The sequence below is a fragment of the Perissodus microlepis genome, chromosome 13 (assembly GCF_051167445.1).
Source record: "Perissodus microlepis isolate ML-2025 ecotype Zambia chromosome 13, ASM5116744v1, whole genome shotgun sequence".
Taxonomy (NCBI): Eukaryota; Metazoa; Chordata; class Actinopteri; order Cichliformes; family Cichlidae; genus Perissodus; species Perissodus microlepis.
The window spans coordinates 16,429,438-16,454,867 of record NC_140473.1 but is presented as its reverse complement, the minus strand read 5'-3'; the positions used below and the strand labels follow the sequence as shown (position 1 = coordinate 16,454,867).

Sequence of the window (25,430 nt, the reverse complement as noted above, 5' to 3'; positions counted from 1 at the left end):
AAACAAACAAACAAAAAAAAACGTGTATTATGAACATAGCGGACTTACAGCTGCTAACACATTATTGTTGCTACATGTTTGGAAGCCAATGTAAACTCTCTTGCTGTTAAAACACCTTTAGTTCTTTGTGTTACAGATGTCGCAAAATCACATGATATGGAACCAACCGTATAAATTTATTATATATTTTGAAATAAAATTTCTACATTTTTGTCAGCTGTCCATTTGTGCTCAGAGGCTTTCTGGTGGATTTAGAGGCTGGGAAGACAACTGAACTCACTGAGTGCTTCTGCTTTGCATTATCATGCTGGAAGTAAAACATTAAGGGATAGTAAATCAAGGCCATGGAGTGATGCATAAGGTTAGCAACAGTTCTCAAATAAAACTATTCAAACCCTGACTTATTGGTATTAAGGAGACCAAAGTGTGGCAAACAAGTTATGAAAAAACAGTAAGAAAGAGGGGGCAGCTATTGCATCACTGGAATATTGTATGGAGGAGATGACAAAGGATAACAAACTTGGTGAACTTTCATGACTTTTTTCCTTTTGTGTGATCTTCAGCCAGTGGCTTTGGCTTTGATCAGTTCAATAAATCTAACAGTGATTAATGAAATGTCTAGCTATATGCAAGGAGATTAAGTTAATTATCCTCACTGTTACCCTGAGTGAAATATTAATCAAGAACAAGAACCTGAATATGTTGCTCTTCTGATGAGGTTCAGCTCCGGTTTAGTCACAGAAAAAGTGGGTGAGCAATGTTTTTGAATCATGCATGTACAGCAAAAACACAACTCCAATGAGTGGGGAGCTAAAGATGGGGTTTGGGGAACAATGACACATCATGTATCATCTTACATGTCCCATTGCTGCTCTGACTAAAGCTCTAGACAGCAGCGTGATTGAGTAACAACTTACCATAAAACCCCTCCCAACCAATTTTACATCTAAATACGATGTGTGTGTGTTTGTGTGTGCAGGCTTCGCAGTCCTCCCTGAGCACACGTTTACTCAACACAGCATATTACCGTATCCCCTCTGGATCTCCTTAAATAAGATAGATATGATGGCTATGGCATCATGTTCACTGCATTTATCATTGTTAAATTCAGATGAAATCATCCTCACGTTTTCCCTAAAGCACGAGGGGAGCAGCAGAGCATTTCATCCAGCCGCTGCTTTTTCCATTACAATATATGTGAAGTCAGAAAATGTTTACTTTGGTGCGTGACTCTTGCGATTAGTTTTCACACATCTTAAAGCCGTTCCTCTGTGCTGTTGGGCAAAAAAAGAGAGAACAACCTGACCCAATTTATACATCATATTTTATTCAACAATATAACTTTTAAACTCCAGAGTACAATCAATATAAGGTACATATGACAAAATATAAATTTAAATAGAAAAGAAAAAAAACATTAAGGCATCTCATGGAAGAAAGTTAACATTTTTCTTGTTTTTTCTTTTGACAGCATAAATGATAAGATTAGTGTTACATTTTCATGTTTATACCTCTAAGGCACTACGGTATGATCACTGCTGAAACCACATTAAAGGGTTTTAGGAAAAGCTGGATAACTTTCTATACCTACAGCGTGGTGACAACATGGTGATTGTCCATGCGGTTTTCAGTGCTGTATATCTACAGTTTATAGTGTTTCAGCAATAAGCCAGAGTGGACACGTGGAATCATAAAAGGCAAAGCAGGTAGTGAAAGATTTCTCATTCTGCCAAAAGTCTGGTGGCATTGTATTAACACTTTAATAATCCCCCTGTGTCGCACATGAACCAGCTACAGGGCAAAACACTGTAATTATCTTTATCACGCAAGCCAGCCTGGTGCCAGCCTGACTTCTTTGACTGGGACTGACATTAGAAAGTCCAGCTGTTCCTCTGGAGGATCACTGTGGCACCAACGAGTGGTCAATTCGCCAAGTTGTATTATGAAAACTGTCATTTCCTGTACGTGTTCTCGAGTTCAAAAACCTCTGTTATTGCCTCTGTGACCGAAAGCTGTTAGGATGGTATCACAGAAACGCATAAACAGCTCGACCACAACCACCAAACCCGGGGGCAGAGAACAAGCTCTTTCTCACTCTTTCCCTTTCTATCCCCTCTGCGTTTCACACTTACATTTGCTTGCATGCATAAACAAAGGCAATCGCACACACAAACATACACACACACACACACTCACACCCTCTCACACGTCAGCACACTGATTTGTTACCTAGGTATGTACATGACTTAACTCCTGGGAGTAAATTGTACGAGTAGGCCTGCTGTAACATAAAGTTAAGTATTCTCTCAACTTACAGGCTAATTCCCTCCCTTTACACTTTTGAACTGTTCCTGGACTCCTCTGGAAATTATTACTCATGAGGCAAACTATACAGAAACTTGCACAAATAGCGGGGCGCAGCAGTACTAACCCCTAACAATTAACAGAACAGAGGATGTGATTTACAAGGTCAAAAGCTGCTCATACTGGATACGTGTACATGTACATTTCTATAGATTTTTCTCTCTTACTTACAAATGAGGCACACACTGGTTATTGTAAGCAATTCTAGTTTGAACAAAGGGATATATGAAGTTGCAGCTCCATCAAAAACCCATCAGGTTTAGGTTGTGTGTCCTATAGGCCTCGTTTCCTTAGTGCCACTGCTCTGTTCCTGATTTCTCAGGAAGGTGAGACAATCACAATATGGGGAAGACACTGCATTTATTCTTCAAGCACTCCAAAACTATGTCAAAATGATTAATCTTTCAAAATACTAAAGAAAAAGTACTACGTTTTAAGATTGGTGCTTTCTTAATCAACACCTTGATAGAAAAAGATGCCCAGTGGTCATGTTATAGCAGAAGGTGGTCTGACTTGAGCAACTGGAACTGCTGTGCTGCTGTTTGAGGCTGAGGCAGCCTATATTATATACTGAATGTATATGAAAATGTAAAGTATGTTATGCTGATACAGGCATCTGCTGTGTTACATTGCCATGTTTACAGACTTGTGTGCGCTGTTGGGAACTGAGCCGCTCAGAAAGCGTAAGGCCCTACGATGATGGTGAGCCGCAGCAGTGAGCTGGAGCGGTAGTTCATGGTCAAATGGTGAGTGATCATCTCCAGGTCCACGACGTACTCTCTGGGGCCCGTCAATGGCTTGGTAAGCACCAACATGGCACTCACATTGGTGGAACGCTGCAGAAAGTACAATCAATCCGTGTGTTAGCATGTGAGTGCAAATTGTATCTTTTTTGACACAGTTTTACATTAGTAATATAGACTCACCAATCACTTTATTATGTACACCTGTTTAACTGCTTGTTTGTGCACTATCTAATCAGCCAATCACATGGCAGAAACACAATGCATGTAGGCACATAGCCTAGCCGGACCATTTCCGGCTGAGAGGAAGGCAACAGTGACTCAAATAACCACTTATAGCAGAAGAGTATCTCTGAGTGCACAACATGTCAAACCTTGAAGAAAGTCGGCTTTTTAACTTTTTTAAGATCACACTGAGTCCCTCTCCTATCAGCTGAGAACAGGAAATTGAAGCTACAGTTTTCACAGACTCACTAAAAGTAGAAAAAAGAAGACAGGAATATTGCCTTGTATAATGGGTCCTGATTTCTACTGCAACCTTTAGATCAGGGGTAGGGAACTCCAGGCCTCGAGAGCTGGTGTCCTGCAGGTTTTAGATTTGTCCTTGATCCAACACAGCTGATTTAAATTACCTGCTCAACATGTCTTGAAGTTCTCCAGAGGCCTGGTAATGAACTAATCATTTGATTTAGGTGTGTTGACCCAGGGTGATATCTAAAACCTGCAGGACATCGGCTTCTGAGGCCTGGAGTTCCCCACCCCCTGCTTTAGATGGTAGGGCCAGAATTTGGTGTTAACAACATGAATGCAGTGATCCATCATGCCCTGTGCCAGTTGGTGCTGTATTGGTGTGGGGAGTATTTTCTTGGCACAAACTAATAAAGTTGCCAGTGAGTGTACAGTAGGTTCAACAGACTAAAACAAACCACCGTATGTCTTTTAATAGTGACTATTAGGGACTGAAAAATGTAGTTAATTTCTACCAGCTTTAGTTACTATGATGACTGATGGTGACAATCAATGTGGATGCTGCTAAGCATCAGGGAGGCTGTAGGTTCTCCAGTTTGTCCCCTTTGCCAACAGGCATCGTAACAATTATTTTACCCAGTTTTTGTTTTGTTTTTTTCCCCATCAACATACCCGAAGGAAAAACTCCCCTCCATCATTCCCAGATTTAATCCTGAAAGTGTTGTGTGTGTTGGCATATATGCTTGTGGCTTGAATTTGGAATATTTCCGCTGGCACAGTCCGCTCTGCCTGGATGCTCATGTATTTGTAGACAATTGATGGTGGGAGACCCTGGCACTCAGTCTGAGCCCGGCAGATGCAGCGACTGCAAGCAGACACAAAAATTAAGACAAACATTTTGAAACTTCTTGTGCAAATGAGAGAGAATCAAAAGAGCCTGTGACGTTTACTGACTTTTCAGATGTTTGGGTGTAAGGTGGCTCGCAGGGGTTTCTGGGGTAGCAGCGGAAGCCTCCATAATAGTTCCAGCACATTTCATCATCTTGGCAGTTATGGGTTCCCGTCTCGCACTCATTTATGTCTGGTGATGATTGGAAGAGAGACAGAGAGAAAAGTAAGTGAAAAGTCAAACAGTTGGATAACAATTCAAAGCATTTTGAAAGAGAACTGTGTAAGCACAGTCAAAGTTCAGGTTATGTACAAGAGGTTTGGTTTTTTGTTTTTTGCTGCAGCAGCATTTGTTTTGGCAGTGGAGACACAGAAGAAGGAACCCGCAGATCCATAAGGGAGGGAAGCCCCTTGTGCAACCCCACAGAGCTCTAACTAAAGCTCTTTCCGTTCAGTACCATGAAAATGGAGCCATCAAGTGTGCCCCAAACCGCAGGGCTATTTCTGGCACAGCAACCTGGATTCATCACCAAAACGTTCCTCTGACACAACAGGCTAGATTCATGGCTCCATCTATAAAGCTTGCACCTGACTGAGGGGGAAAGGAAAAAATAACAGCTCTCCCTTTGAGAACATGCCGGACCTTCAAATAAATCCACTTCAAGAAACCAACATCATGCATATAAATTCACAGAGGTGGCTTAGCGAGGCAACACGAAGTTTGTGCGTTTGCCTTGCCTAACCTCGGCATTCTTTCCATGACAGTACTGGTGGCTTTATGGTCTGCTTTAGAGGTTAAACAGATGATGACAGGAAGAATAACCAGCAGTTATCCTCAAAGAGTTTATGTAGAGGAAGTTTGTTGTGTTGGAAAACAGAGATCGGGGTATGAGATAGATAATAAACGAATGAACACAAAAAGTAAATAAAAAACTGATTTATGGGAGGAAGGAAAGGGGCGGACTGCCATACCTTGACACAACCGGTTTGCCTGGAGCTGATATCCTTGTGGACACTCACAAGAGTAACTTCCTGGATTGTTAACACACTGGTACTGACACATGTAGCTGGACAAACCGCACTCATCGATATCTGCGCAGAAAACATGCACACACAAAAGTAGACAATGAGTACAACAAGTCAGTGTGCGTTAACAACCGGGAACGTGTTTGCATGTGGATGGTTACATTTATGCTTGTAGTGTGCATGTGTGTGCACCTTGGCAGGAGACCGTGTCTTGAGCCAGCTCGTAGCCTTGGTCACACTGGCAAAGGAAGGAGCCAATCAGGTTGTAGCAGTGGTGATGACAGGGGCTTTCTGCATCACATTCATTCACATCTAAAACAAAAGAAGGGGTTTTACAAAGAGTACAGTATATGGACACAATCTTATCTTCACCTTCTAGTTGTTACCCTCCAGCGTCCAGGCTCCTGGTTTTCCTTTGTTTGTAAATAGTGCTTTCTTCCCACCCGACCTTGTCTTGGTCTGTTAACTATCCTTCTGTGTTGACTGCATTTGGGTCCACAATCCTACACTTCATGACACCTTTTTACCAAATCAAGTAATTTTCATAACCTGTCTAATAAGCTGACCATTTTTTTCTTTGCAGAGTTGGAAATTTCCCAGAAGATAGCAGATATGAACTGTCACAAACTTGTAAACACTAAATCAGTTCAGTTCAACAGAGGCAGAAAGACCGATACAGTCTGCACTGTTGCACACGCTCAACAGAAACAGACTTACACATGTTTCAGCTTGCGTATGTGTGTTTGTTAAATCACATACACATGTTTCTGCATAGATAGGAGCTGGCAGCCAGTCACAGGTTTCCTAAATATGCTTCAGAGATAAACATCTCTGTGACACAGTCAACAGCTTCCTTTGACTTTAGGAGATTTACAGTGTGGATTCAGGTTGCTTGATAGCACATGCACCTTTTGTTTGGTTGAGGTGACTTCCTCCAAGGGTCTGCATGTCAAAAAACTGAGGAGTGAGACAAACCCAGTCAGTGTGAACACTGGACTTTGGTAGCTAACTCTTGAGCTAACATTCTTCTACTCACATCTACTTAGTTACCTAACTTTATTTAGGTCATTATTAGCCGTATATTTATATTAAACATCTATTAAATTGATCAGTCTAGAAGAACCACTCATCCAGTTCAAGGGGGCAGCAATGCAATCTAAGCAGAGATGGCTAGATTTCCCTCTCCCTAGCCACCTCCTGTAGCTCTTCTGGGATACACACACACACCAAGGTGTTCCCAAGCCAGCTGTGAGATGTAATCTTTTCAGTCGTCTTTCTAGGACGACATCCCCAAAAACCATCACCCAGGAGACAGCCAGGAGATGGTCAGATGCCCGAGCCACCTCTACTGATTACTGATTATCTGGAGGAGTAGCCATAGTTGTAAGTGCTATTAAAGGTCAGCTTGATAGTCTTTATTATATACATTACAAAAGTACAAAGTCTTGATATTGATGCCTCTGCAAATGAGAAAACGATGCACACACACACACAGCATGGATTTTCAGTGGCTTACCAACACAGCTGTGGTTGTTGCTGACCAGCTTGTAACCTGTCTTGCACTCACAGTAGTATGAGCCCGGGGTGTTCACACACCTGTGCATGCAGTAGTGGGTCGTGGCACACTCATCTCTGTCTGGGGGTACACAAGAGTCATGCAGAACGAGTTTAAATCAGTTAATAAAAAATCACATAAAAAAGCATTTTATATAATAAAGACTTACCGACACAGAGGTCTCCATTCCTTTGGTAGCCTTGAGCACACTGGCACATATAGGAGCCTCTGGTGTTGTAGCACACCTGTTCGGGACCACAACTGTGACTGCCTGTCACACATTCATCTATGTCTGCAAAAAACACACACACATGCACAGACAAACTGAGACAAAGCTGCATGCAGTCGATTATACAAGAACATATGGAAGACAAAGCAAAGGGACGTGCCTGGACCGCATGAGCTCTGTGATGTGTAAAGTGTTTTCCACAGGCAGCAAAATGTGTGACCACTGACACCATCACATTACACACAAGGGACATAAACACACATGTTCACACAGAGAGCAGGCGATTACATAAAGACGGCTTTTATCAAGCAGCTCTGGGTGAGGGGAAAAACACAGATCATATCTTTAACTAACAAGACAGTTATTTGAAGAGGGAAGTATGCATGCGTATGCGTGTGTGTGTGTGTGTGTGTGTGTGTGTGTGTGTGTGTGTGTGTGTGTGTGTGTGTGTGTGTGTGTGTGTGTGTGTGTGTGAAAGAGGGAGAAACACCTCTACTGATAAGTCATGTGCTGTCTACCATAACGCTTTGCTCTCTCAACAGACATCCATCAACTTAAAACAGACCCAAACACATTCACTTTCTGTTTCTCAAACCATAATTCACATGTAGTGAGATGATAAAAGTACGGCGAGCTTTAAAGGGGGTGAGAATGAATTCCAGGAGCGCAAACCCAAAAATGACAAACCCACATTTACCTCCAAGATGTCTTAAATAAATGTTGTCATACGTACAATCTGCATGAGCTGTAATCTGAGCTTCTCTGTTTAATGTCTTGGTAGCAGCTCTGGCCGCACCTGCATGTTAATACATGTGAGTGCCTCCCTTGAAACTGTAGGCCTTCCTGGTGTTTATAAGGAGGATGAGAACGTGACCTCCCACACTGTGTGGTAAAAGGAAGATGGCAAAGTGCAGGCTGCGGTGTTCAGCTTCCAGAGGCGACTTTCCAGAGTTTACTGTACGGAAGAAACAAAAGCTAAAAGTGCCTTTCTGGCATAGATAAGGAGCAGAGGTATCACTGTCTGGATTTTGAGGCATAAAGAGCTACAAAAAGAGCTCCAAGTCAGTTTCAGTTTTGGTTCTTTTGTTTTAAGGCCGATGCTCTAGTGTGACATCCACTGGTTCTGAACATCATGTATAACACTTTAAAGAACTGATTAAACCTCCAAAATATGAGACGCCAGTGAGACGATTCTACGTTTAATGCTGATTCTACGAACACATTTCCAACTTTGGATAGTTCAGAGCCAGATCTGCTTAAAAAAGGCTTTTCTCATGGTAACCTCCCAACATACACACACACGCACACAAACTATTAATATGCCAATGGTGTATACTCTCATCTCTGAGGCCCACCAGCAGGCCTCTTGGGTGGTCTGATGCAACCCATCATATGCAGACAGCCACTGGGAATTGGTTTAACAGCATGACAGACAGTTATCCTCAATACCACACACAAGGGAAAAGAAGAGGGTACTATTACTGCATTGCTGTTTGGCATGTGTGTAACTTAACAGTAGTCACAAGAGCCTGGAAGGTGTAAAGCTATACGAAAAACCTATAGTTGCACTGTGTCCTCTAGAAGACATGACATTAATAATCTCCCTGCAGCCTTTAGATGAAATCAAACACAACTGAAAAACAGAATAAATGATCAGTCGACACATTCAAATCAGTGCAGGACAGTTAAAAGTTCTGTTGAACAAATAATTCAACTCATATTTCCCTGGAAATGTTTCATGTGATAGACCTGAAGAGGATCATGCCCTTCCCTGAGTGCCTCAAATGCCTTATATTCCAGCCCCACAGCTTCCTCAACGAATGGGACTGATGCCGGTGAGAAATTGGCTTGATTTGCTGCACAAGAGCCCATGAAAGAAAAGCCAGACAGAAGGTAAGTTGTCTTCACTCCCTAAAGGAAAGAAAGGGAAGAGGGCTGAAAGGTTCTCAGCTCTATGGGGGCGCAGTGATAGGATGAAGTACATTAGGGACAAAAGCAGGGCTTATCTAAAGGTCCACCTTAGAGACAACAGGTGCAAACTGCATAAAGTGTGGAATGCACACATAAGGATTGATGCTCATTGACCCACTTAGTAGAGGACAAAGATGAAAGCAGTGCTGCTCTGGAAAATCTGTGTTCTGATGTGGCTTGAAAGACATCTAGGAAAAGACATTCGAAAACAGCACCAAATGTCAGCAAGAAACCAAGTGCCGGGATTGCTCAGTATCACACTTTGGGATACTGTCCCAATATCCCAACTCAAAGGCTCAATGACACTATTGTCATTATATTCCAATGCCTCTGTCATTGCTAGTGCAGCATCCAGGTTTAACCTGTAAAAGAAATCTAACTCAACCGATTATGAACAGAAGATTTCACACGTGCAATGTATGTAAACATTTGATCTTTGTGGTAATACCACAAAGAGCCAAAGGTGATGGGTATAAATACTGGGAACAATATATAGCCTAAACCTGGCGGCCAGCTGGGGTTTGCATGAGTTCTCTCTGGGTACTCCGACTTCCTCCTAAAGTCTAAAACCATGAAGCTGAATGGTTGTCTGGTGACCTGCCTAAGGTGTACACTGCCTTTTGCTCAGTGGCAGCTGGGATAGGCTCCAAGAAAATGGATGGATGGAGTGAAAAACAATCACCTTGCTATACTGTTGAAACCTGTGCTAAGTAGCGGGTTGATGGCAGACTACGAGCCTTGACAGGTAAATATGCAAAGTAGCAACACTGTGCAAGAAAAATTAGGTTGAAGTGGGTGTCAGAGAAATAATGGAAATGTAATCTTGCATATGTACAGCATGAAGAAAACATCTGAACGAATGTCAACAATTACTTAGACAGAAGACAGCAGTCAGAAGCCAGGATCAAGTCCCTGTGACTCATAACCACACCTACTTACTGGAGGTATTTGGTGATTCATTTAGACTGGAAATGCCTTGCCTTCTGGCTATATAATAGATTCAGACAATACAAGTCTGAAAAAGCAGTCTTGTGTGTTCACGCTACCCTACCGCCAGACATCAACAAATCCGTGATATCAGTGAAATGCTCTGCGTGTAAATATGGCAACTTGCCACGTCACCACACAGATTCACTCAAGGTGCAAAAGCATAGCTGTGTTTGCTTAGAACTAAACACAAACTGGCAATGCCATTATTTTTACAATCATTTGAACATTAATAAATAATAATAACAAATCAGTTCACAGTTTAACCTCCTTCTGATTGGTCCACACTGCATCCCCAGACCCAAAGGTTTAATATTCAGGCCTGAAACATGCAGTTCCTCAATTGACCACTTGAAGCTGGCTCAAAAAGTGAGTTAATCACCTACCTACAGACTGCCGTATTAAAATACTCTACTTTGAGTAGAGAAACCTGCAAACTTGAACTGAAACTTCTCCAAGGGGATGCCTACTGGATATTACAGTATATCATTTGCAAACAGTGAATCCACAATGATTAAATAAGGAAATGTTGTTCTGTATTTTATAACTATTATATGGTGTGCACAAACATGTCTGTAGTTCCTTACTGGGGGTCCTAGGACGTGCATATGATTTCTGTACACACATAGTTCCATGCAATGTTTAACCTGTTTATGGGTTTTCAAATGTATACTTTGGTCATCTTTGAATGTGGATGAAGCACATTATCTCTTTTGTTAATGTTGTTGTATTGATAATTGTTGTATACATATATGTATCAGAAATGCCACGGACAGAAAACCACAGACTAAAGCGCCTCCATTTTTTCTTATTGCCACGGCACATTAAATGTATTACATATGTATTTTGGAGTGCTTAGATTCTTATTAATAGTTCCTTAAAGATCCTTGTTTGAGACTGTATTAGAGTTTAACATTATAAGAAATTAAGGGAACAGCCACTGTGACTAACAAAGCAGTCGCTGTTCAGTATTTAATGGGAAATATATTTTATGGAAAGCCTGTTAATATCGGCATTGTATTTAACATCAAAGTGACTTAGGACCATACAAAGCTAACCACTGCAGCTAGCCAGTATTAGCACTACTTTCATGTTCAAATAATGTGACATTAGCGCCAAAATGTTAAACTAGAATCATAACAGCAGTTCACAAAGTAACTTCAGGGGTAGGGATGGGTATTGATAAGATTTTCACGATTCCGATTCCATTTTCGATTCTGTTTAACGATTCGATTCTTTATCGATTCTCTTATCGATTCTTTTTAAAAAAAGGAGAACACTAAGGTCGATTAGCTTAGAACTTTGTTTTATATCTTCTCTTTGAACAAGATAGAAATTTAGGAGTAACATGGCCTTACAAACACAACAGTGAGATCTTAAGAGATCCAGCCTACGGCTCTTCAATGGGTGTCACAGGGTCCCCAGGAAAAAAATGTAATTGTAAAATAATAAAATAAATATTCTTCTGTAGCAATAACAAAGTATAAGATAAATTATTCTGTAGCAATTACACAAGAATATCCAGTAATGTCCCTGCCTACAATTAAAAACATTCACTTACCGAAAATCGGGGGCATCTGCCGTGGCAAATGGGTGCAAGCCTTTTACCACAAACTTAGTCACTGCTCGGTGACATTTGTCTATCCCGGCCTGAAAGGAGACGCTACCGGTAGACTGCAGCGAGAACTGGCAGCATCTGAGCCAGCCAGACTCTCTCTCTCATCATGGTCACCTAAATGCACAGTAATGGCAGGTTTTGTAATAAGGCAGATCGCGCTAACATAATATGCACTGTTAGTTGATTATTTACCTGCCGCATTAACGGGAGAGGACGTGCAAACGTTACCGCTGCTGCTGGGTTGAGATTCACGAGTCCGGAGCGGAATTAAAAACACGACATTCATTTAAGGTCATCGCGTGTTTTGTGAGCAAATGCTTTTGCATATTCGTAGTGTTTCCTCCCTTAAATGAAATATCTACTTTTCAAGTATTGCAAGTCGACCTGTTGTCATCCGTTCTGGTAAAGTATAACCAAACTTTTGAGCGTTTGAGCCGCTTAGGCGCCGTGTTTCCTGCCAGGTAAATGACGCTCCGCAACGTGGTGACGTCATTCGGGGCGACTGGAATCGATAAGGGAATCGTTTGCAAAAATGGCAAACAATTCCAAGGAATTGAAACAGTGGGAACCGGTTCTCAACAAGAACCGGTTTTCGATACCCATCCCTATTCAGGGGATAAGCCAGTGCTCATGGGCAGAATGAGCACCTCTGACTGAACTTAATGTTGACTTTCTTCTGACTTAATTCAGGACAAATCTGAGCCTGAGCTGCTCTACATGTGCCAGCAGCTTCAAGGCGAGATGGCCACTCCTGATAGCAGCATTTGCTCATGTTCTGCTGCCAACCGGAATTACATCAGTGCATTTGGACTCATTTTAGTGCGACTTAGCTGGCATGAGTCCAGCAACATCTATGCCACTGTTGGTCAGAGTGGCTCTGGCTACCTAAATCAATGAACAAGGTGTCAGGGGTGTACAGAACATATGTTTGATCTGTGTCCCAGCATTTTCCTCAGCAAGGTGTAGAGACCATGAACTCTTCTAGTAAATGGATATGACTAAGTAGTTTGAATGTGAACAGTGTAGCTCCTATGAAAATTCTGTGTGCGGAAAAGTCAGAGTCATCTTCCCTCTCCTGGAAGAAAGCTTGGAGAGGTCTAAATAAAAGCATATGTGCTGAACGCAATCCAAAGGTTCATTCACAGGAATATCTTGCGGTAACTGCTACTTTGTCACTAAACCTTTAAGGAGCTGCCAATACAAAGTTCCCCAAAACTTTGTGTAAGCATGTGCGTGTGGGTGTGTTTGGAGGGGGGGTGGTGGTGGAGTGGGAGTTTATCCCACATTGGCTGGCTCCTAGGTCCCATAAAGTCTCCACAGTTTGCCATGCTGCACACTCGACAGGAAAACTGCAACAAGCCATCAAATGTGATGATGTGTTGCGTGTGGGGAGAAGTGACTGTTCTTCGAGGTCAGATTTTTGTCAACGTTTATTCAACATAGCTTGCAAGTTTCTTCCAAGAGCGAGCCTGCTGTAACATCACAGGGAAAGATAAGGCTGTCCAGCAAGAGAGTGGAAGATGTGGAAGGAAAGAATGAAGAAAAAGGGTGGAGTTTTTGTTTTTTTTAAACAAAAACTGGCTTTTTTTTTAAGATTTGAAGTTAGATTTATGGCCGTGTGTGCATATGTGATGTCAGAGTTAAAACCTCCTTGCTTTTCAAGGAGATTAATTCTAAATGCCTTGTGGGAGCTGGGGGAGTAACGGGAATGGCGGCAGCTCAAAGAATGTGAGTGTGTGTATGTGTGTGTTTATGGATGAATGGATGAGTGGGTGTGCGTGCATCGGAGGTCCTGTTTGAGGTGCTCATTAAATGGCCTTTTTTAGAGCTGCTCATGTTTTATGGAATGGAGCGATGCACTCTAAAAAGGTGTATATATGAGTTTTAGTGGGGGGGGAATTAATATATATCCAAAATGGGGGACTAAAATTTATTTGGCTTGAATTCAGAACAATGTGTGGCGTGCTCCAGATTTATACTGACATGATAGGGCTTGTTGTAATTATCACTTGAGAGCGTTTAATCTTGTTTTCACTGAACCACTGCAATGGAAAGCAGGAGCTGATCCAAAAAACAAAACAGTTGGAGCCATCCTGCTGTTGGACAGCATCTCTGTTTCCCTCTGATTATTGGATAATTCAATCTTTGGGCAAGCAGGGGGCAAGACATGTGATGTTAATAGCCCATAAAATTTTACAATGTCAGATTTATCAGCATGTCATACACCATCTATTGTAATATCATCCCTCGCTGCACGGCACATTGTTTCATTTGTGTATAGTTCTCTCTGCAATGCAGTGTGAAATGCAGCTATCGCTGGCTTGAATGCAACCCCAGGACGAATGGGAGTGGTGGTGTTCCCCTTTCAAAGCAAGTCCAAACACAAAGCAGATAAGAAATCAAAGAATTCAAGACACTAAAATCATATATTCCGTGTATTTTCATCCGTATTAGGGCATGAAATATTTCTATGCTCTTGCTGATAGCACCACTCCCAAGATTCCCCTCTCATCGCTCTCATTGTTCAGGAGAAACGGGAGTTTTAGTCATGCTGACACTCACTAACTGATTTGTGAGTTTGTTCCACACGTTTGTAAAGGTCGGGCACGCTCTTGACGTTCTTGAAAATCCGTCCAGTGTGCCAGCCGCATTCCCTACTGATAATAATCCTTCCTGTTACTCTGAAAATGTCTAGAAAAACAACCAAAAAAAAGAAGTGCTGAGCAATTCTGCTGCTTTTCAGCGCGAAGATCAGTCGCTCTGCTCGCCTGACATGCCAGGAGCTGGGCTGCAGTCATTTACAGCCCTTAAAGGTAATTTCCGACACTGAAGGAGTAAAGCTGCAAAAACGAAAAAAACATGTTCAAAATAACAGCAGGATCATTCAAAGAAAAGCAGAAAAAGTGCGTTAAACATGGCTCGCGATTGCATGTGAGTGTCAACCAGCTGAGAGCGAAGAAGTGATTTATAGCAGCCCTGTGTCCCTTTCCATCATGAGGTAAACGGAAAGATCAACACATGTAAGCACATCAGAGGAGGAAGCAGCTGGCCACTGGACAGGCACCGACCTCAGGGAGAATAATAACAACAACATTAAGCGCTTGCACCGAGGAGGCACGGCAAAGCTGCTTCCCCCTTTTCTCCTCTCTGCCATTGTTGATGTGATGGCAGCAAGGAGCCAGTAGCAAACCATAAGCAATAACAACATACTGTACAGCAACACGGCTGAGGCCAAAAACAGGGCTGCCTGCATGATGGTTTGATTATATTCACAGAGGCTGAAAGACACTCTCTGGCAGCGTAAGGAAGCTGATGAAATACTGTCACCATGGTATACCCATTAAAAGATAGAAAGGCTGGAAATCATTCTGCAAAGTGTATTTTTAGATTCCATGTGTTTATTTTTCATGGAGAAAGGGGGGACAAAACTAAGGCTGTAGCTGTTTAAATCGTTTCTATGATCGAGAAATAGAAACAGTGTTAAAGGAGCTTTGTGTCATTTATCCGAAGCTGAGAAGTTGCAACATCAGCAGGCCTCCTGGCACCGTTTGCTAATGGAAAGTGAGCTTTAACTGTCAGAAATCGAGCATCTCTGAGTCACTTCTGCTGACTCTGAAACATAACTTGTGAAAGTTTTGTGCAGATCACATAAATTACCTGGCTTACACATATTGTGGCCATGGAAGATCTCTCTGGTGGACACAGTATTTCATGGTTTCAAAACTGCCTTTGCCATTTCAGTTCTGACATTACTTCTTACTTAATAGCCAGGTGCTGATTCGCTGAGCTTATATCCAGGATATTGCCCAATGTAGAGCAGTAACATGAGCTGGAGGACTGATCTCATCTCTAGGGAACAAATTGACTTCAGTTGTCACTCAACTTCCAGAAGAAGTCATATTTTCCCTCTATACAGCACTATGCAAGCAGATAAAGAATATATATGAAGGTCAGGAGAGTGATACAACAGTGAATGTCTACAGCTGTCTGTTAAACACGGTAGAGACTCTGTCGTGGTTTGGGGTTGGATTTTATCCAATGGTGTTAAGAATCTTGTACTATTAGTTTTGGGTCCACCGTTTAATATCATCTGAGAAACATCTGATTGGCAGCAGCTTTATTTTTCAGAATGACAATGATTCCAGATACACTGGCAATGCAGTATAAATATACATAGATAGAAAATCACACAGTGGAACACAACCAGTCATGGATTGGCCTCCCCAGAACATTATTAAAGCCGTGTCGGATCATCTTGGCAGAGAACAGAACAAAAAGCACCTATTTCCTTTTTTTCTAGGAAAATACTAAGAAATGAGGGTTGGCTCAAGACCTTTGCAGAGTAATATACAAATAATCATAAAGCTAACATGAAGTGAATAAAGTATTCAATGGCTCAACACTAAATAATCCATTTAGAGCCTGACTCTGTAATTCTGTAAGGCTGTACATGCAGGAAACACTTGCAACTGTAACAGAAATGCCAAAGTTATTACAGCTCATCCTGACAGGAAGTTGGAGCAAAATGTCTGTACCAAATTTCATGGTAATTCACCCATCTAATCTATCGCAACAACAAACTATTTTTGACCCAGAAAGCATGTGCAGTTCAAGAGCCCGAAGGTGCAGCTGCAGTGTAACAGGTGCAAAAGAGCCGGGCAGTAAAATCACAGGGCGCTAGAACAGCAGCATCGTGCAGACGAGCGCAAATCACGAGTCTGGGAACAGGTGGAAGGTATGAGCTTTGCTGGTAATAGATAGGTTCAACGGGGACAAAGGTGTGCTTCAGGTGTCTTACTGCCTGAGTAAACAAAAGCGGGTATGTTTTCATTAAACAAATCTTTTGTGTTTGATCCAGCGTCCTCCTGCTGAGCATCAAAATTGCTGCATAATGTTTTAATCTAGCATCTGGCGTATACTGTATCCGTTTAATTTTAGAGTTGAAGGCTTCATTCTCTGTGAAAAAAATACAAAAACAAAACAAAAACAAAACGTTTTCCAAATTTCTGTCGCTTATTTTTGGAGAGGAAACAAACACTAACAAGATAACATCTAAAGGAATTTCCTGAGGAGGAAAAAAAGAAGAAAAGCATTACAGCAATCTGTTTATCTTCACATCTTTTTACATTGTCCGTGGCATGGCAAAGGCTCATGGTTGGGGCTTGTATCATCAACTGCAAATGCGAGGATGAGCCAACAATAAGTGGAACTGTAGGAATTAACTGTAAAGGTCAAATAGTGAAGCCTGTTGGCAGCGTCACGCTGTGCTTTGCAACCGCTGGGCTCTCTTTCTTCGCTCCGCTCCCTGCATTCCTGCTCCTCGCAGATCGATCCGATGCTTATCTGTCAAGGTGGTGAGTAATTCCTACCATCACAAAAGATGGGAGCAAACGGAAAAAACAACCACGGCTAACATTCCAGAGATATTCCTCCCAAGTGCATTGCATCTGTGTGGAAAAATGTTATTGCATGCGCTTGGCCTTGTTCGGAAAAATACACAAGTTCTCTGTCATGCGGGGCTTAACGGCCTTAATAGAACATATTTAGGAAAAATTTCCGGCCACTGCAGGTGAAGAGCGTACAGGCAAAGCTGAAATTAGTCAGGCATGTAGGTGGTAATGTGGCCTACATGACCTCAAGAAACCAGACAGGTAAACAGGAGTGGCATGTTGCTTCATACTGCAGCTCATGAGTATCTAATTTAGAGATGAAAAATAAATAGGCACCAGCCAAAGTATGTAAACTTAAAACCTGCGAGGAGAATAACACAACCCGCAAAGACATAAGGTATAATTATCTGTCAAAGATTATACTGAAGATGCAGTTAAGCTGGGATTTCTAAACTGTGAGGGTGTATTGTGAGGGCAGAGCCTTCAGTTTTCAGGCCCCTCTTCTGTGGAACCAGCTTCCAGTTTGGATTCGGGAGACAGAAACTATCTCTACTTTCAAGATTAGGCTTAAAACTTTCCTTTTTGCTAAAGCATATAGTTAGGGCTGGACCAGGTGACCCTGAATCCTCCCTTAGTTATGCTGCAATAGACGTAGGCTGCCGGGGGATTCCCAAGATGCATTGAGTTTTTCCTTTCCAGTCACCTTTCTCACTCACTATGTATTAATAGACCTCTCTGCATTGAATCATATCTGTTATTAACCTCTGTCTCTCTTCCACAGCATGTCTTTTATCCTGTCTTCCTTCTCTCACCCCAACCGGTCGCAGCAGATGGCCGCCCCTCCCTGAGCCTGGTTCTGCCGGAGGTTTCTTCCTGTTAAAAGGGAGTTTTTCCTTCCCACTGTCGCCAAAGTGCTTGCTCATAGGGGGTCATATGATTGTTGGATTTTTCTCTGTATCTATGAAGCGCCTTGAGGCGACTTTTGTTGTGATTTGGCGCTATATAAATAAAATTGAATTGAATTGTATTGAATTATTGTCATACAGTACGCTTTAAAGAATCTAGAAACAAGAGCTTCACACTATTCTCCTGATTTATGACTGATTCAGCTGTCATTTGTCCGAGGAAGTGATCTCACTTGGAGGCATCACCTGGCGGGGTACACAAGTGAATGTATGTTGTATGTTTTTGGAGGGTGGGTGGAGGTCGTGGAAACGTGAGGAATCATTAAGCTGTCATACATATAGTCAAGGTTCACAGCTTCTCTGCTTGGCTGGAGAAAGGTGTCAAGTTCCCCTACACTGTGTCACTACAACAACAACAACACACGCTTAAGCCTCTGTTCTCACTCGGGACCAAAGGGCTTTATAGCCCCCTTTTGCAAACAGTTTTCCGCACAGGGATGACTGCTCAAGCTGCAAATCAAACAAAAACACGAGGTTGAAGAGTGTTATATATTCTGTGGTCTGTTTTGCTTTTAATCAGCATAAAGAATAACGCACTTAAGAGAAGCTTTTCTCTTTTTTCCAGTTTAATTTGCGCTGTGGAAAATTGGCTTCATTTTTTGCAGCGCTGGTAGCTGACCTCTCTGCTATTCGCCACACACTCAGCAGTAAGTCACTGAAACAGCAAGCAGCTGCACAACCCATGACGCTGGTGCAACCTGGCTTGGTCAGTGCTCCGGCACTTCTGTGGTTATTTAGTCAGTGTCCGCCTTTCATCGTCCCCTTTGCCCTACCTGACTCTGCACTCCAGGTTTCCTCCACAGAGTGGTGAGTTTGCAGGGAAGGAGCCTGATGTAAGCGCTATTTGATACACTGAGGTTTCCCCCCATTGAAAGCTAATGGGAATTCCTTTGGTAGCAAGATACGTACGTAGCTGTTCAGAAAGGCTGCTGCGGTGCAAAAAAGAAAAGATAATTCTGTGTCCAAGAACAATTGGCTCATTGTAGCTCTGTTAACTGTAATGACAGAGAAACTGGAGACTGATGTAAACATGGATTATATCATTCGAGCAGTGAAAATATACGCCCACATAACAGCATGAGACGCCTTCCAGTTAAAACTGCAGTCATTTCAAAGCAATAACACTGACAGCAACAGCCTATCATTGTTTAGCCCATGCACTGAAACAGCTCACCAGTGAATAGGTATTATACCCATGCCAGCTCGCTTATGTGGTTACTTTAACTGATATGCTGCCATGTTTTACACTCTAATAAACCCTAATTGGGTTCCAATTCAGAGAAACACATAAAGCACCTCACACATATCTTTGTCCCAGGTGTAAAATCAAATTTGTTACTTTCACTGGAGCGCTACGACCGCAAACCTCACCACACAGCCACACACCACATGGTGAGAGGAGTTTTTAATCACTGAACACATGTACTGTACTTTACTGCACTTTGTTTTTGCATTAGATTTATAAAGGTGCGTCTATTCCACTAAACTCTCACACATTAAGACAGATGGTAACTAGATGTACTGTATAGGGTTACAAATGATTTCAAATATACTCTCTCTTCTGTGTGGCACAAAGTAACAATTAAGGGCACTGTTTTTTTTGTGTGTGTGTGTGTGTGTGTGTGTGTGTGTGTGTGTGTGTGTGTGTGTGTGTGTGTGTGTGTGTGTTAGTGAGACAAAGAATGAATCTCCCACCACTCCCTATTTGAGAATATCAAAGAGTTTTTCTCAAACACAAGATCACACCCATGCAGTCTTTGCGCAGCTACCAAAATCACAACCTAGTAAAGGCGCAGGGGATATCTACTGTAGGTGTAAGGGGTACATGTGAGCACATAGCTCACCAGAATTTTACAAAAGCGGCTTGATTTTCCCCCTGAAGCGCAGGACTTCAACACCCAAAACAAGAAGAATTTAAGGAAGAAGCTGAACTCTGGCCAAAAACATCACGCTGCGAGCAACCAAAGGGTTTTTGAAAACATGACATCAGAGTGGAAAAAAAACAACAAAAAAATGAGAAGCTTGCAACACATCTGGCAGCTATGCATAGTTAAGCTGTTGATGACTGTCAGACAGATGGATGAACAGTTCACCTTTTGAGCTCTCAGCTTACTGGGGCTCTAAAGTCGTTAGCAAGTAATTATCAAATACCTGCGTAGCCCTGCCAAGTGTAAAAAGAGCATACTACTCTTTTTAAGGAGATAAAAACACTTTGAAAAACAATTCTGCCACTACACTGCAGAACACAGCAGCTAGAAAAAGGGGGGTGGCTGAAAGTGTATCTATATTTTTAGGATGTAATCTGTCTCACAAAGGACAAAGAGCTATAATATTCTGGAAGATTTAAAAACTCTTGAAAATAATGTGGCAACCATCCTTTTTAAACCTCTGGACTTTATTTCATGGTTACACCTCTAGTGCTGCTGACAGAGGCCAATTTCTCTCTTGAGGAGTATGTCAGCACCACTTCCTGAGATAACCGTGTGTTTACACCATGTGTTGCTGTAAAGCACTTTAAAACAAAAAAGGAAGCCAATTTTTCATGGTACCTCCCATAATCATATATCTGTACAGGGAGAGAGGGGGAAAAGTTTCTGGGCTGCTGATATTACCTTTGCAGAAGTTCTGCTCATCTGCAGCAAGTCCTGGTGAGCACCGAATGCTTTGAGAAGGACCCCTCGGGGGCTGAGGCTGGTCTGGTGGGACAGCAGGGACAGGATTGTCCGGCAACGGCACCTGCTCACCGTCCTTACTAATATAGATGACAGCGCTCTTTGGAAGGCAGAGGTATCCACCAAAGTGGTTGATACACTGCATCCCTCCTTTGCATGCGTCGTCATACAAGGCACATTCATCAATGTCTGAAAGAAAGAAAGAAAGAAAGAAAGAAAGAAAGAAAGAAAGAAAGAAAGAAAGAAAGAAAGATTGCAGATATGCTATTTATGCTGTTATTGTATTTGGATAAAGTACAACTTGCATTAAGCTTACATGGAAAAACGTTTTTAAAAAAACAGGAGTATAAAAAGCTACATAAATGTGTAATTTCTCACCTTTACATTGCTCTCTGACTCTGTCGTACTCATAACCCTCTGTGCACTGTGAAGGACATACAACAACGCATTGTTTAGTATCCTTTCAGGAACTCTCGAGCTGTACATCAGTAAATGAAAAAAACTGAGCAGCATGCATATGTCAGGCTGTATTAAACACAGACTGACAGGTAGAAAAAAGGTACGCTTACTCACTGTAATAGAGACCGGCTCTTCAGCCTCCTGAGAGAGAACATGTGCAAAAACCGCACAAAGACACACACAGATCCCCAGCATGTCGACCAAACGTCGGAGAAGTACTGTAACGGGATGCGGAGACGTCAAGTGGATTGAGTGTGCAGGACCATTTTTGCCTGACATGTCTACGATTTTTAGTATCAATTATAACATTACTGATGGCATTACTCAACGAGTCCCAACATTTCCCCCTGCTGACGTGTTGTTTATGTTGGCACCGCTCCAGGTAAATCTGCGACTTCAACCGAGTGTTTTTTCTGTCGTTTCTTTCCTAAAGGATTAGTGCGTAACACGCGTAAAAATCGTGCGTAAACATGCCCCCTCTGTGCCAATCGGGGTTATGAAAATGAAGTCACGCAGACCTCGGGTTGATTAATATTTTGTACCTGCCAAATACACGTCTTTCCTCACACAAGCTGCCTAATCACACGGTAACGGTGCGTGTCTATTCTTGATTTTGCTTTGTTCATCACAGTTCAAGATCCTGACACTTGTTACTGGACAACTCCCTGAAACAAGCGAACTGCAAGAGAAACAAGTGCCACCGGAGTTTTACTCACTTGTTTCAACAGTTTAACATTTTTCACATTCGATGAATTGATTTCATTGTTGGTAAGAACGATGTGTGCAAGTGCTTCGTCATCCCGTGATGTCTTAGCTACATACCTGTAGTTACCTGCGGATATCCAAACTCTCCCGGCAAGCCGAGCTAAACGTCCCCGGCGTCTTTGTTGTTGCAAGTCCGACTGTGCGCGAAGCAGGGTGGCCTTTATCGTGCAAACGGTGCAGTGGATGTCAGATGCTTGGCGGAGTGCAAGCAGCGCTTAAATGATGAACATGCGGTTAGTACAGTATGACACACTGGGGGGCGGTGTACCGGGCAGGTTGACTCCGGGCTTTTCTCTCACCGGGGTGCAGTAAACCATCAGCAAGTTTCAGTGGCTCCCTCTATAGACTGATGTACAGTGAGGGAAGTGGATATTCTCAGAAAAACAGATAATACGGTATTATTATCATCAGCCAGTCATCTATTAAAACTCTTTTGATTGTAAATTCATTAAGAAAAATGCCTTTCACATTTTAAGTTACATGCAAAAGTTTGTGTTCATGTAATAACATATTATACACATAAGGACATAGCGGTATCACCTTCATTTCTTAGTTTGTTTTTTTTCTGAGCCAATGTGGAGCTATAAGTCATTACATTTGTAGAGGCCTAAACTATTTCTGTATTTTACTCTACAAATGAGCCTCAGTTACTTTGTTGGCTGTCACATGCAAACCCCTCTCATCCTGTGAGACCTCAGTGCCAGTGTTATGTACAGAATGTGTGAGCAGCAGGTGGTAAAATCAAATCTTGTGTTGAAGAACTCTGTCAGCAAGCACTACATTAGCCTCTAATACATTTCATGGTGTTTACAAGATGCCTGCGCTTTAGGAACATCTGCTGGATTGGCATGGCTGCTGGGATTTCCCATGGGGGAAGAGACAGCAAGCGATTGTGTTTGTGTGCATGTACGCATGCATGTGTGCCAGGAGCTTGCTGATATGAGCAGGGCTAAAATGGACTTGGCACCAGCCCCTTTAATGCTGACCCCTAGACCCTTTCCTTAGAGGGTGTTCATAAAAGAATAGAAGATATATTCTGCATGGCACAACATCCTCATCCTTCCTTTCTTTTGAAAAAAAAAAAGTAGATTCTCCTCAACCTCAAGAAACTAATTATAGGAGTCATGTAATCACATTAAGATGTTCATATAAGAGCTGTATTATTTCCAGTAGGTCTTTTCACAGAACTACTGATTTGTTCACAGATAATAATGCATTGGGGTAAACATTAGGATATGCACGCACACAACTTTACAAACATGGACAATCAAAAAAGAAATAAATAAATAACTGTACAAAATGTTTTACTCTTCACTAGAATTTTATTGTACTTGGTAAGCTATTCAACACATGCACAAAAACAGTGAGATAAGACATTTCATTAGTAAGAAGCATTTTGAAACCGTTTATAGAGATTAATAGAAGATTTTATCCAAGACTGATGAAAGAGAGGATGAGAGAACATTCCCTTTGGTCCTGTTCCTCACTGGAACAAAATTAGACAGTCATGCTTGTAAATCACAGAGGCGAGGCTGAGCTGGTTAGATCTCTAGGTGTGACCAAGTCTCCCTGTGAATGTTACTGAAGTCAAAAAGCCCACCCATACACCCCCCCCCCCCCCCCCCCACACACACACACACACTACAAAAGTATTATTCTAAGTAGTACAGTGCACAAATGCATTAAAAGAGAACATGCTAAAAACAAGTATGACCTACATTGATGCAGGTATCCCGTTTGGACTCCAGCGAACAAGAGGGGAACATTATATGAACATAAACATACATTTAAATGCCAGAGTGATAGATTGGCCCTCAGCTTAACATAAGTACTGCTCTGAGTTTCACAACATCTCTGTGATCATTATTACCTAATCCCCAGCCCTCAGTGGTGACTAATATACATGGACCCACACACAAACATACACACATTCATTCTTGGGAACTGTGTGAAAACTACTAAGAATCTGTTTATTTTCCACATTTAAAAAGTAAGAAAAAAAAGTAAGAAAAAAAATCAAATTTAAAACCATATTTTGAGTTCATAAACCAGAAGAATATTATTCCAGGGGAAAATATAGAAGCCAGCACTTTGTGACGTTTCTTTCAATGCTGAAGGCAATGCATCAGGTACTGTTGGCAATGAGCATTAGCCAATCAGTTCCTGATGCAGTATCATCCACATCAGAAAGCTCTTCCTTCACTCCGACATCAGTGTAGGGGTAGCTGAAGCTGAATAATTTACAACACATTTTGATCTCACGCCAATACGTCCTAGTGGTGAGAGGAGCAATGCAAAATAACCCAAACTCATAACAACAAGCCAATTATTATTCTTTTCATCCTATGATAATACAATAGCCAATACTGTACAGTACACATCATCGTAAGTCAAGATGGCAGCAGAAGCATCTGGAAAGTGAATTCATGCAAATTCCAAATGGGCATGCATTATGAAAGAGCTGCAAGAGATGAGGCTGCACTTCAAAAGACTGTCGAAAAGAAATTTTTAAAAAGTGGGGAAGGGGGATGTGAGAGAAGGAAGAGCAGACAGAGAGGGTGTCTGTGAAATGCGCTTGTGTAATTGCAGTGACATCTTCATTGAGAGTCCTCCATCTCTTTCCTGTGTGCTCCAAAGGGCGTCGTTGACGCCGGTCGATGTGCAGAGCAGCCGAGGCGCTGTGTTTAGCATAATCCCAGAGGCCATTGTGAGAGCAGCTAGTGAACGACTCACAGTTGCCAGCTGAGATTTCACCAAAACACAGCAGAACACAAGGAGAAGGGGATGAGACAAGAAAATCAGAGGTGGAGGAGGGGTACATAGAGGGGACAGGAGGGAAGGTAGGAGTAATGAAGAAAAGAATGCATGTGCCAAATATTACATTACCTTAAATCTAAAGGGTGTTATTGTGTGCATTAGTGTTGAGGCTGAGAGTGGTGGTTTTCTGTACTGAGCATTCAGCTTTCACAGCATCAAAGAGGAAAAGTGTGAAACACGCTTTCCTCCAGGTGGACTGCACCTGTTGGCCCTTATTCAGCACTGCAATTCAGTGTTTGCCCCCTTTTTTTCTTCTTTTAACCAGTCACTAAGTGTTTTGACTTGTAACAGTCAGGCATACAAAGATTAAGCTAAACTATCGCATGCCCACATCTGTTGTGTTGTGCAGTGATCATCACCCAAAGCTAGAAAGCAAAACCTACTTTGATCACAGGTTCAGGTAGGTGGACATTTTTGGGGCCAACCTTTGTGTAAACAATGTGGTGATTTGTGAAATGTTCAAACAATACAGAATTTTTCTTAGTTTGCATTGTTATTCATATAAGGAGAAAG

At 42.0% G+C, this 25,430-nt stretch overlaps 1 protein-coding gene across 3 annotated transcripts; it reads right to left on the bottom strand.

Annotated features, from left to right (window-relative positions):
• Nucleotides 1-1,306: 1,306 nt before the first annotated feature.
• efemp1 (EGF-like fibulin extracellular matrix protein 1) lies at nucleotides 1,307-24,777 on the bottom strand. 3 transcript variants are annotated; one of them, XM_084948627.1, is made up of 11 exons: nucleotides 22,158-24,777; nucleotides 21,450-21,553; nucleotides 21,255-21,300; nucleotides 20,817-21,065; nucleotides 7,214-7,336; nucleotides 7,006-7,125; nucleotides 5,682-5,801; nucleotides 5,436-5,555; nucleotides 4,530-4,656; nucleotides 4,248-4,440; nucleotides 1,307-3,200 (listed from the first exon to the last, which is right to left on the bottom strand). In XM_084948627.1, the coding sequence occupies exons 2-11, from the start codon at nucleotides 21,528-21,530 to the stop codon at nucleotides 3,039-3,041; spliced, it is 1,341 nt and encodes a 446-aa protein (XP_084804753.1). In that variant the 5' UTR covers nucleotides 21,531-21,553; nucleotides 22,158-24,777; the 3' UTR covers nucleotides 1,307-3,038. The 3 variants fall into 3 exon arrangements, with proteins under 3 accessions (XP_084804753.1, XP_084804754.1, XP_084804755.1); XM_084948628.1 differs by having other exon boundaries at nucleotides 22,168-24,777; XM_084948629.1 differs by lacking the exon at nucleotides 22,158-24,777 and having other exon boundaries at nucleotides 21,446-21,555.
• Nucleotides 24,778-25,430: the final 653 nt, after the last annotated feature.

What these genes read in the sequence shown, in the direction of transcription:
- efemp1 (XM_084948627.1), bottom strand. Translation starts at nt 21,530, where the DNA reads ATGCTGGGGATCTGTGTGTGTCTTTGTGCGGTTTTTGCACATGTTCTC. An exon ending in GGCAAACCGGTTGTGTCAAG is followed by an intron (nt 4,657 to 5,435) that starts GTATGGCAGTCC and finishes AATCATCACCAG; the next exon opens with ACATAAATGAGTGCGAGACG. An exon ending in TACACCCAAACATCTGAAAA is followed by an intron (nt 4,441 to 4,529) that starts GTCAGTAAACGT and finishes GTCTGCTTGCAG; the next exon opens with TCGCTGCATCTGCCGGGCTC.